Source organism: Podarcis melisellensis, assembly GCF_964234715.1.
Source record: "Podarcis melisellensis genome assembly, chromosome: 8".
Taxonomy (NCBI): Eukaryota; Metazoa; Chordata; class Lepidosauria; order Squamata; family Lacertidae; genus Podarcis; species Podarcis melisellensis.
Window position 1 is genome coordinate 26,530,257 of NC_138540.1, and position 13,055 is coordinate 26,543,311.

A 13,055-nucleotide genomic window follows, 5' to 3' on the forward strand; every position below is an offset into this window, starting at 1 on the left:
CAGCGGCTGCAGGTGTTTAATGAGAGATTTTTACATGCTGGGTTTTCTGTAACAAGGGGAAAGTCTGGACTAAACAGATTGAAACAGCCCTGCAGTGTTGCTCAGTGCTATTATGCCCACCAAGCTCCAGGCTAAGGCAGGTGGGTTGAGCTTTTTTAGGGGGAAATATGGGGACAGAAGCACCTAAACTGTATAGAAACTTATTTATGTACACTACTACAGCGGCAAAAATGTTAATTGCCCCAAAATGGAAAGAAGCAGAAGTCCCAGCAAATGAAGAATGGATACAAAAACTTTTGGAATATGCAGAAACGGTGAAACGTACCAGGAGAAGAAGAAATCAAGATAACAATTTTTAAATAAAAGAATGGAAATGGTTTATTGAATATTTACAGATAAATTGTAAACAGATAAGAACATTGGCAGGATTATTGTAATAACCTGCAGCTTCATAAGAGTATATATTTAAAAGGAGATGAATAAATGAGCAAATTAAGTTAATTTGGATATGGAGAATATATTAAAAATAAATTAAAAGAAAAAGGGGGAAGGAAGAAAAGCTTCGAATTGTCAAAATGGTTGTAAAATTAGTGAAATGTATAAACTTTAAAAGTATAAATAATTATTTCAAGAGAAAACTGGAGCACAACACCCCTGCAATGTAGTCCACGTTCTTCATTTACTACTTTCGCAAGTGAGTGAGCATCCATATGATAGGCCACTGCTAATATTGCAGGTGCTGATATCTCCAAAGAAAATTCCCTTTAAGTTGACCCTCAACTCCTGCTCACAGCCTCCATCGCCCCTCTCCTCTTTCCCTGTCTCTTGGTTTATTCCAGAGTTCTTCCTCTGTTTACCACGGAGGTGACGAAGGCTAGAGCGACGCGACTCCGCGCCCATAGAAAACCATGTTCTAGAACTGGCCCTCGCCCACCCACTTAGCTTATACCCGCTTCGGCCTCTCTAGGACGTTCTTCAGTCGTGTATGGAGAGGCTGCGCTTTGTTCCGGTCAAGGCCGGAAGTAGGCTACTGGCGGGCGTTGCCGTGGAAACGCGGCGCTGTTTACCACCGAGGAGGACCGGACCTGCGGCGAGGGAGCGAGAAGGGCTGCTGGATGGAGCCGCTGCGAGGTGAGAGGGCGGGCGAAGGCCTGGCGTGGGGCTCCCGTTGCCTTACCTGTCGCGACCGGGTCGGGCCCCGCCACCCGCCCTTTCTCGCCTCGGGAGCGGGGGGCCTCGGCCTCCTCCGCGAGGAGCCCCACAACAGGCCGCCTCCCTATCGCTAGGTGGTGGGAGAGACCGAGCATGCGCGCGTATGAGATACTTGGTTACATGACACCAGCCTTTGCCAACTCGGTGCCCTCTTGAAAGTTTTGGACTACAACTCCCATCTGCGCTGGTGAGCGTTGTGGTCCAAAAGTTCTTCCGGGAGGTTACCGGGTTGGCAAAGGCTGAGTGGCGAACGTGCATAGAAACTCACGCACACACGGTATTAGGGCAGTTGCACGCCTTACATTTAAAAGCGCATGACTTTACCTTGGAGAATATCGGGAAAGGTAGTTTCCCCCAGTACAGAACTACAGTTCCCAGCACCCCCTAGCCTAGCAAACTACAGTTCCCAGGATTCTTTCAGGGAAACTACGTGCTTTAAATGTGAGTTGGGTGTGCTTTTAAAAGTATGGGATGGATTTGGTCTTATACTTATTTGGCCCGTTCTCAGCTGTGGATTTAAAAATATCTTAAGTTGCTCACTTAGTAAATCATGTTTACATTTTCACTTTTCTTTTTTGCTCAGTTTTCATTGGTCACATTTACCCCCCTGATATAGTGTAGGATTTTCCTTGTGCGTATGTGTGTGTGTTTGTAGTTTTTATGTGCCATGTTTGTTTTGATGCTGAATTTTATTTATTTTGCAACATTTATATATTGCTTCATTGAAATTAAGCCCAAAAACAATGCTCTGTTTAGTTGCTACTTACATTGCATAGAATGTGGCAGCTTTTCTGGAAGGTTGTTTGTGTTTATTTACCGTGGTGTGCAATATGTATGTGAGCCTCCTGTTCTAATGGCTGTGTTGTTTGGGATTGTTCTACTGTATATTTTAATTATTTGATGTTTTATATTTTAATGTTTGTTTATCTGGTTTTATGTATGTGTATTTAAAATATAACGTGAGTATATTTTTATCAAAATATTTTTATTCTGCACTTTATTTTCCAGTAACAGGGCCTCCAACATGGCCAACAACTATCCACTTAAAACCATGCAAAAACAGCACACAGTAAAATGGTATTATTAGCATAATGAAAAAGTGTCAGCATCAGGAAGGACATGGAATGAAAGAGAGTGGGATTGAGTATTTAGGTCAAAGGGGCCCAATGGCACAGATAGGTTTTTCAGAGGGCATGAAAGTGTCATTAGTGATGGGGCCAGCTGGGGCTGAGAACTCTGAATCTCAGGCACCCACCCAATAGAGAAGCCCCTGACACCCCTCTACCTACTCATCAACTACAAGTTGGATGGTGCTGGGGCATGGATTGGGGCCTCTGCCAAAGATCTGAGTGGGAAGAAGTGATCCTTCAAGTATGCTGGTCACAAACTGGGTAGTGCTTTGCAGTTATAATCAGCATTTTTAATTGGAGATGTAAACAAACCTGGAGATAGTAAAATGGTGCAACAGTGAAGTCACATAGAGAGTGTTGGACTAATCCAGTTTAGCTGTGTCAATGGCAAGTGGATCAGCCTTCTCCAGGAAGAGCATAGCTGGCATACCAGCCAACATTGCAAAATGCATTCCTGGCCAAGCTGCCGTTTGGGTGATGAAGAGCAGTGTTGGGTCTAGGAGAACTTTAAAGAGGTGAACCTGTTTTTTTCAAGGATAGTGACCAAAACAGGCAATTCACCTAATCCCCAGACAGTTCTTGCTGACCAGCAGCACTTTCAAGGTAGTATATAGAAGTATTTCAATTAAACTATATATACACACACACACACACACTAGCAGGAAACGTATAACAACCCCAAACCTGTCACAGATTGTTGAGAGCACCAATACACATTTTTACCTAGAAGAGCCAAAAACATTTTTTTATTTGATGCTGGTTGAATAGGGAATTCCATAGATGAGGTGCCAATGCTAAAAAGGCCACACCACTGGTAGCCACCATCTCCTCCATGGCAGGCAAAAAGAGAAGGTAACTAGAGCAAGGCATCAGATTAGGACCTTAACAGGGAATCTGTGACCTTCTCCGGATGCTGCTGGACTTCAGTTCCTTTCATACATCACCATTGGCTATGTTGGCTCGGCCTGATGGGAGCTGGAGTCTAGTAACATCTGGAAGGACACAAGTTCCCCACCTCTGGATTAGTTGCTCAGTGGCCAGAAGTTCCTTTTAGCATGAGCGACAACTATGGCTATTCCTGAACTGGAAGAGCATGACTACAGTAGTTCAGGCACTGGTGACTTCAAGATTGGATTACTGTAATGTACTCTGTAGGGTTTCACTTGCACTTTATCTGGAAACTGCAGCTAGTGCAGAAAGTTGCCGCACGGTTGCAGACAGGAATGAGACCCTGTCAGCATATAACACCTCTGCTCAGAGATCTGCACTGGCTGCACATTTGCTACTGGTCGGAATTCAGTGTGTTACTGTTAGTATATTAAATCCCATAACAACTTGGGACCAGTTCACTTGAAGGGATTGCCTTTCCCCCTATATGCTCACTCGGCTGCTTCAGTCTGTGGAACTGGCTCTTACTAGTGCCCCATAATACCTGTTCTGCACCTGTAAGAAATCATTCTTTTCGCTGGCAGCACATTTGAAGCTCCCTCCCTACTGACATCAGGCAGGTGCCTTCCCTGTATTGTGCTTAAAACATTTCTGTTTAGGAAAGCCTATCCAGACATGCAGAAGTTATGTGTATTCTTTCTCCTTTTAGCTACTGTTGATTTAAATTTTTTGAGTCCTTTACATACTTGCTTTAGCAGCTTTTACGAAGCATTTTAACATACCATTTAGAGGTTTGGGGTTTCTTTTACATTCAAATGGTATATAAATGTCGAATGAATAGGTTTAAAAGTCTGCCTCACATTAGTTTTGAAACAGCAAATATTTGTTTATAAAGGTCGAACTGAGATGGTATTCAGATGGATTCTAGGAGTGTAAAACTGAATGGGAGAACTCACTTTTAATCCTCATCTGTATGCTCTTTTCTTTTGGACTGAGATTAGATGTAGCTTGGACTCCTGTTTGTACGTGTTTTCTCCATGACATGGCACATAAAACGCTTTGTATTAATTGTGCTGCCTTGGTGTTTATATCTGTTGCTTGGCATATCAAGCTTAATACACAAACACACCTACTCTTTTTACTCCACATCCCCACTCCAAGACAGCAGTAGATGATTGTCTTGGTGAGCCTGGCCTCTGTGGCCAGCTGGTGGTTCCTACACCTTTCATTATAACCCAAGTCAATGGGCCCTTTCCCCTATTATATATAGCTGGCAGATATGGGTGCATGCTGTGCCATTGTCAGTTGGAACAAGGCAGCAGCAGTGCCCCAGACTTGGCCATCATTTGCTACAGAATCTTTCCCCATTTTGTGGATGTGAGAAAACAAGAAGGCATAAGGTGAAAAAGAGCTTTGTTTTCTTTGTCCAGTTTTGTGAAAGCAGCAGGATTGGCAATTACTCTTTGGACTAACAGTTTTTGGGGTGAACTTGAGATGCTCTGGATGGTAAGGCAGCTTCAAAATAGGTTTAATTTCAAAGGGCTGTAGCTATCTAAGTTCTAATCAGAGTACAGTAGATCCATTGAAAGTGATTGACCTAAGTTATTCAAGTCCATTATTTTCAGTGGTTGTGTTCTGAGTAGATACGATACAACCCAAAATGTGTACACATATTCAACTTGTATATCCTGCCTGCTACTTTGGAAGTTCAAGACAGTTTGTGAAAAGTCAATTTTAAAACTTTTAAATGTCATACGCAGTAAAAAGAAATTCATAAATAAAAACTGTTAAATTAGCATTAAAAATAGCCTGAAATAGCATTTCATGAAAATTAGTGTTTATTAAAAAGCTGAGCCATTATTTAAGGTCTTAGCTGAAGCTCTGTTAAGAGGACACTAGGGCCACAGCCCTGGAGATGTCTTCTTCAAAGGCAGCTGATATTTAGAGACAGTGAAGGGCTGTAAATTTGAATGGCCCTCATCTCAGATTTGTTGTTTTCAGGATGGGTACCCAAAATTTGGGGAGAGCACTTTTCCTTGAAGGTTTCTGCTAGTGACTAGGGAGCCTACATGATCAGTCTCCTTCTGACTCCAAAGAGCTGATTCCTACCTTTCAAAACCCTGCAATCCCTATCCCCAGCATGCATCACAAAACACTTTCATTCCCAAGTTTCCCTCCAGACTCAGATCCATAATGGAAATCCTCTACTCTGACTGCCATCTTTTAAGGAGGTACATACCAGAATTCTGGTAATGTATTGGGGAGGAGCGCAAACTGTATCACCCTGTGGTACAGTCTCTTTAGGTGGGGAACCTCAGGCCCAAGGGCCAGGTGTGCCCACTCAGTCCTTTTTATTTGGCCCTTGGGAGTCTCCCCAAGCCACACACACCCTCCCCTGCCACACCTCTCACTGCCACTACTTTGCAGCCTCCATGAGTGTTTTTGTCTGACTGGAATGTGTCCTTGAAGTCTGGCAATGTTTTTTGATGGCCTGGATGGATGATCGTGTGAGGGGTGTGTGAGTCTGTGTTGAAATTAGCCACCTGGACAAAGGTGAAATTCACATGCATCAATTTGCCTACTTTTCCTCTGGCTCCTTCCCCCAGAAGTTTGCCTAGAAGGGAATGTGTTTCTCAGGCTGACAAAGGTTTTCCTATTCCTGATTTAGAGAGGTCCTCATCTCTCTCAGTGTTTTTTGCTAGAAGGAATAAAAAAGAAAAACAACTCTTTTCTCAGCTTACTTTTCAATTGACATCTCATAGTGCCTTGACTTTTAAGGTGGGAGTATTTGTATTGCTGCTTTCCCTTGTAAGCTTGCACTGAATATGGTGCTTAAAGTGATCTCTTGTATATTTATGCGGTGATGGTATATTTTTAATTTAGTTTTGCATTGCTGTGAGTGTTGTTTGGAAAGTTGTCTAAATAGATGTAAATAAACAGATGGGCACAAATTGTGGCTGCTGTTAATGTATAAAGGGAAGAAATGTGTCTCCCCTGCTGGGGATGTCCATCCCTGTAGTTCGACAACCGTTAACTTTTGTGCTTTAAAAAAAAAAGTGCCTCCACTACACTTATTCTTTGGTTGTAGAGCAGCAACCTTTAGTCAGGTAAAACCTTTTAAAATTGTCTTAAGAGGCATTCCTCTTGAATTATTTTTAACATAAGCATTACAGGTAGCAGACGCCACCTTCCATCTCACACAGGAGGAAGACGGTACCTTTTGGAAGTGACACATTGATGTATCATTTAAGCAACACCTGGTTCCTTGATTTAAACACACAAGTGTCTCTTTTTCTTTACAACCTTTGTTTTAGATATGCAAATTTGATGCGTCAGTTTTTAAACTATATCTACATGTCACCTTCCTACCCAAGTATTCAAGGTGGTTTAAAATGTTAAAGAATGCTCAGGAAACATAAAACAGAAGAAATCACATACTGTATTTTTCGCCCTATAGGACACACTTTTCCCCCTCCAAAAATGAAGGGGAAATGTGTGTGCGTCCTATGGGGCGAATGCAGGCTTTCGCTGAAGCCTAGAGAGTGAGATGCGTCAGTGCGCACGACCCCTCTCGCTCTCCACGCTTCAGGAAGCTATCCGCAAGCCTTGGGAGCCTGGCGAGAGTGTCTGCTGGGCTCGCAAGTCTTGCGGGCAGCAACCTGCAGCCCGAAGCACGGGGCGCACTCCGGAGTGTGCCCCGTGCTTCGCGCAAATGTCCACAAGCCTTGTGAGCCCGGCGGGAGTTCCCGCTGGGCTCGCAAGTCTTGTGGGCAACAGCCTGTTCTGGGGACTGGGGACGGGGGAAGCTCGAGCTTCCTCCAACCCCAGCCCCGCAAGCAAGCTCCGGGAGCGATGGCGAGGTTGCGCAACCTCGTCATCGCTCTCGGACCCGTTCTGGGGGTTGGGGTCGGGGGAAGCTCAGGCTTCCCCTGCCCCCAGCCCCGCAAGCCCCAAGGCTAAAAATGAAGCCAGGACAGCAAGCGGGATCCATCCCGCTCGCTGTCATGGCTTCTTTGCTCTTTGGGGCTCGGGGGGGGGGGGGAATAATATTTTTTTTCTTTATCCCCCCCAAAAAAATAAGTGCCTCCTATGGGCCGGTGCGCCCTATAAGGCGAAAAATACGATAATAGGAAACGGCATGGACATAGCCAGGATTTTTTTGGGGGGACAGGCCTTTTGTTGGGGGGGGGCAGAACCTCAGTTTGCTATGTATTTTTATTGATTTTGAGTTGCCCTTCCCTGCCTCTCCGCCCCCCTTGTCTATACCCATGGGAAAGGGGGAAGAGGTGGTGAGGGAAGAGGATTAGCAGCAAATTCAATGTACCAACTCTTTTTAAAAAATTAGTTTTTTTTAAAGATTTTCTTGTGTTACAGAACAAACAAACAAGGAAAAGTACATATAGCGTCTCCACTTTCAATTCACAGAGACTTTGTGATGTGCAGTGGAATTGCATAAAAGAAGTCCAGGAGGCTGCTAAGCTGCTGGGGTCTCTCGCTCTAATGCAGTCATGAGGAATAATGTCAATCAAGAGGGAGGTGGCACTCTTTTCTTTTCCTTGCTTAAGCCAGAATGTCAAAATTCAGCCTGGCGTTAGGCATGTTTATGGCCTGTGATCTCACTGGGTGTAATGCTGAGCTGGACTGCATGCAACCACTCTGTCTTTGTAGATGAGTCAAAGTATTCTTTGGGCTCTCAGCCACCAACAGCAACAGCTGATGGAATGAGGGCTAGGTACAGAGGGCACTCCCCCCAGCCCAACATCTGCCTTCGGCTGCCTTCAGTGTGCATTAAGAATCTGTACCTGTTTTTCATTGCAGAGACCCTCTATTTTTAAGAGGTTTAATTCAATAAAAGCTATACCTATTGGGTTTCTGCCTGTCGTGAGCTTCTAGAAGCATGGGGCCCTGCTGGAAATGGGCAGCTCCAATACTTGCCTTGGCCTCTAGAGGACGATTAACAGATTTCTCACAGAGAGAAATGTCATCTCCGCCCTTCTTTTCTCTTGCTTGGTTTCAGGGTTGAAAATCTGCAACTCCCTGGAGGTGCAGGCAGAGATCCTCTCAGACTGACTGGCCTGTTTGATCCTCTGGAGCTTTTGAGCCGTCAGTCCTTTTGAGCCGATGGAGCATCTTCTGCATGTGAGTGTTTTGGTTTGCTTTTGAACTTTTCCCAAACATGACCTTCAACGACAAAGCTTTAACTGGCTCCTGAAATATCCTGGGATGCTTTTGCTGATGTCTTTTAATTCTGAGGTGTTCTGGCCCTGAGGCAGCTGCAGAATAGACCTGATTTCAATCTATGCACAACATAAGCCTTTCAGTTTCCTTTTTTCGTAACCTATTTGCTTGCAAAGTTGAGCAGGCATAATAGGGCTGCAGAAACAAGCACACAGCAAGGCAGCGCTACACTTAGGTGCCATCATAATGCCTGCCTGGGCAAAGTCTTGTCCCCTGGACCTTCCACATGACAGTGGCTGTCATGTTCAAGCAGTCTTCACTAAAATATTCTAGCATTCTGTTCCCACAGTGCCCAGCCAGGGAAGCCCACAGGGTAGACGGGAGAGCCACAATCCCTTTGCTTCTATTCCAAGTCAGCCTCCTGAAACTAATGCCTGAATAAGTGTAACTGACATAATTTCCCCCTTTACCCTTCCTCATGTCACATTCAGGGCTCCCAGGTTTGGGGAAGGAGGTGCCAGGAGATCATTTAGGGAGCTAGCCTAGTCCCCCTAGTCCACTGACTGCACTCCACTGGAGGAGTTGATAGATTAGTGCTGTCCTTCCGGTGTAAAGTGGCAGGCTCATATGAATTCCTGTCAGCCCAGCCCAAAGCCTAATTCAGCTGGGCTGAAAAGTGGTCTGTTGCAGGAAGTGAAAGCAGGTTGCTGCAAGCCGGGTGGTGCCTGGCCCTTTCTGACTTTTGTTTCCCCAGGTCTCCTGAAAAGCAATGGCTGCTGCCTCGCACCTGAACATCTCATCCTCTGAACGGAAGACCTCCTTTGGCATTGCGAAGCCTCCCATCTGGCAGCCGCACTCCCTCAGCATGCATGTCACCCGGCCAAAATCTGCAAAGGGGCGCACGAGATCCAACCTGAATTACTCCCACAGCATAGAAGCCTACTCCTACCAGGTGCCATCGTCTCCTCAGCCATTAGCTCCCTGCGAAGATGCTGCAAGTGGCCGAAAGACCTTGTCGACCCAGCAGCTGTACCAACCTGTTCAGGTGTTCCCTGCTGAAATCCCAGATCTCCTCCAGCAGGTGCCTATGAGAACTTCCTCCTCCTTAAACAAGTACAGAGTGCTCCCATCCATCAGCAGGAAAGAACTGCGGAAGGGTGCCGTGGAGATGATGTCTGAGCAGGCTGGTCAGCTCCAAGGGAGTCCCCAACCAGAAGAGAAAGAGCAAGGCTTCAAAGAGCTTCTTCCCCTGGTGGGGAAAGCCTCCACCGATATCATGGCAAAACACAAAGGGGGCGGTGGAGAATACGCTCAGAATCCACCTCCTCTTCTGGAGACAAAGCCCCGAAGTAAAACAAGGGAAGGGGCCCACCCCGTGCTGAATTTGGAAGAGCCCAGCGAGAAGGAGCCGAGGTTGCTTCTCGCCATCAGGTCTCCTTCAGGTCACAGATTTGAGCATCACTTCAGGCCGACGGACAGCTTGAAAACCGTCCTTACAGTGGCGGAGCAAAAGAACTCGGTCGTGTACAGACGCTGCAGCATTGAAACAGTGGAAGTGCCTCGGAGGACCTTCGCAGACCTCACCAAGTCCTTGCAAGAGTGCGGGATCCCTCACAAGTCAGTGTTGTGTATCCTGCAGGAGTCGCAAGAGGGGGAGCTGTAAGCGTCCAGAGGCTGTTCTTTGCATTAAATGCCATTGGAGAGTGGATCTCTAGATCCAGCTGACGCCTTTTCTCTGGTGTAGCACTCCCCCCCGCCCTGCCCACAAACTCTTCCCTGTGCAGGACCACTTTGTTTCTTAAGCTTTGCATTGAAGCTTTGCATTGAAAACCCCACCCACCCCCTCTCCCAGCTTCCCATATTCCCCATTTCATTTTGTAGGTTTGCTGAGTTGTTTTCAAAATGGCCTGTTCTCCAGGGAAGTCTTACAATCCTGATTCCTTTATTCCAGTGGAAGGGATTGGTTTGTGATATTTGTTTGGCTCCAGGAATAGATCCTTTCCCCGCACCAATGTGAGTTTTAAGATGAGTGGACAGGGAAAGATGGATATAAATAGCTGGCCCCCCAGGAATGTCTTTTGCACAAATTCCGTTTAACGATGTTGTCATCCGTTTGCAAAACTTCTTTTCAGCAGGGGTTGTGCAGGAGAAGGTTCTGGTGATTGTGACCAATTCTTCTCTCCACCCCCCCCTCCCCCAAGTTCTTCCAGTCAAGATCCAAATAGTTTTTTGCTTTGATGGAAGTGCAACTGACCCCAACACTTGCTCTCTCCTGTCCATGGAAAAAGCCAAGATTTATGACAGCTGCCTTAGTTCAGCCTACCAGAGTTTGTTGCTGTATTGTTAATCAGATGTTCCTTTCACAAGATTATGGCACAAATTAGACTGGAAAGATCCCATCTAAGTGGGCTTGCCCAGTGCAAATTTGAATGTTGAGTGTTGTTTGGTAACAGGTAACAGAACCTTTGCTTTTTTGAAACAAAAATGAGTTAATTGCAAACGTGTGTCGATTTCAGTATTCTGTTATCAATCGAGTTTTGCTTGGGGATGAGCAAGGGGCTTTTCCTGAAAGCTGCTTTCTCATTTTTTAAAAAAATGAATCTTAACCTGTTTGTGTTTATCAAAATGCCATTTATATTCTTTTTTAAAAATCTGTGTTTGAATGTTTTTAAAAAAGCTTTCTGTTCACATGCAGGATTTGAAATCTTAGTATTATTGAGAGGTTGGGGTGGGTTAAGCTCTTAAGTACACAGCTTGCCAAAACATTCTGCTTCCGAGTGTTAATTCCTCTTTATCCAATCTCACTTTTGCCTTGCCGAGATGGCCAAATGAACCTTGGAGGTTGGTGGGAAATTGACCTTCACTTTGATGGCAGCTGCTAAAAGTTAGGCCAGGGCCTGCATCACTTTGACACAAATGAGGATTGGGCAGAGTAGGGCAGACATTCCTCACCTCTTTGCTCTAGCTCAAGAACAGCCAGCTTGGGGCCTTCCAGTTGCTGCTGGACTCCAGTTCCCATCATCCCTGACTATTGGCCTTGCTGGCTGGGGCTGATGAAAGGTGGAATTCAGCAGCAGCTATAGGGCCGCCACAGTGGCCATCTCTACTCTCACATCCTTACAGGCGAGACTAGTAGAGTGCCCAGCCTTGCTTCCTCTCTTTGCAAAGTGGCCTGCCTTCCGCTTGCTTTTTCCACTTCCGAAACGCGAGTGGGTCCTTTAGGAAACAGAGATGCCTACAACAGCAAGGTGGAATGAGGTGACGTTGTGTCAGTACCCCCAAAGTGTGACACGCATGGCAGAAAGAGGCGAAAGAATGCAGGGCATCCTGGTCCATCAGCATAAGACACCTGGGTGACAGGCAGCAATGCCATGTCTGGACAAGATATTAGCCTTCAGTCACGAGGCAAGGCCTGATCCTGAGAGCCCGCATTCACCTTCCTGATTCATGTAGCAGGGTCAAGAATGATGGGGAAAACTTCCTGTTCTACCTAGCAGGGGTTATAGTGCAGAGAGACAAGGAAGAGTGTTGTATGAGCAGCCTGGTTTGCTCCAAGTTCGCTTGACCAGCGGCACCATGGGTGTGGGGCACAAAATGTGTTTTCTTCACCCAAGGGGAGCGGTGGCAGTGGTCTTGCTTAGAAGTCATTCCAGCTTAGGGTCAGTTTCCACATGGCATAGGTTCAAGCGGCGAAGCTTCCCTTGGACTGCATCATTTGCCTCCCCATGCACTCAGTAAATCATCTCTGGGAGGCTCCTGGTCTAATTCCCAATTCCCTCTTTCTCTCCTAGGAGAGTATTGTCAAACCCTGTCCCCAGTCTGAGAAGGCAGTCCAGAAAGACTTTACCACTTGATTCTGCTCTATATATGAGACTGTCACCTATGTGACAGCACTATTCCATATATAGGCAGATGACCTCTGTGGCCTGTGTGAACAAATGCTGACTTTGGTTTCTGATTTTGGAGGGAGGGAGCCCTCTCAGGGTAGAGGGGAGCCGAATATTTTCAGAATTACAGCGACAAGGACCATTGAAAGGGGCCTGGAATCTGATGGCCTGAAAGATTGTCTCCCCCATGGGAACAGTAGGGAAAAAAAACCTGGAAAATGTCAAGGGGGAAAAACAACCAAGGCTTAAAGCAATGGAACAGTTTCCTGGATGGAGGGTGGGAAAGTATGCTTTTTGCACTTCAGTATAATTTGAATATATGTTGTGTGTGCTGTTAGATACAATAAATATATTCTGGGTGTACTGGACTAGTTTTGTCCAGGCAAGTGTTCATTTTGAGTGCCTAATTTTTTAGTGCTGCAAGATCAACAATTTGGAACACACATACACAATACTTGGGTGGGTAACTGAGCAGGCACCAAAGGTCTCCACCCCACTTTTATAGTTTCTATCCCACTTTCCTTCTTGACAGAAGGTCAAGGTGGCTAATGGTAAGCACATTGGACCAGTTCAAGAGGTGTCTTCATCAAAAATCTTGTGCTTAACAGCAACCATCCCAATTCCCCTGAGCTCAAAGGTAACATAGCCATCTTTACCTGTGTTGTCAAACAAAGTGGGTTGTTTTCTGTTTTAGCCTTACTCAAGAACAGATACACTGAATTTGATGGGACATAGTTGGATCCTGCCCAGCATATCTAAT

At 45.7% G+C, this 13,055-nt stretch overlaps 1 protein-coding gene across 1 annotated transcript; it reads left to right on the forward strand.

Moving 5' to 3' along the window:
* Positions 1-830: 830 nt before the first annotated feature.
* On the forward strand, positions 831-12,688 carry UBXN10 (UBX domain protein 10). The gene is made up of 3 exons (XM_081923835.1): positions 831-1,131; positions 8,248-8,369; positions 9,163-12,688. Exon 3 carries the CDS (start codon positions 9,178-9,180, stop codon positions 10,069-10,071), a length of 894 nt encoding a protein of 297 aa, XP_081779961.1. The 5' UTR covers positions 831-1,131; positions 8,248-8,369; positions 9,163-9,177; the 3' UTR covers positions 10,072-12,688.
* Positions 12,689-13,055: the final 367 nt, after the last annotated feature.

Excerpts from the sequence above, each read along its gene's own strand:
- UBXN10 (XM_081923835.1), top strand. The coding sequence starts at position 9,178 with ATGGCTGCTGCCTCGCACCTGAACATCTCATCCTCTGAACGGAAGACC.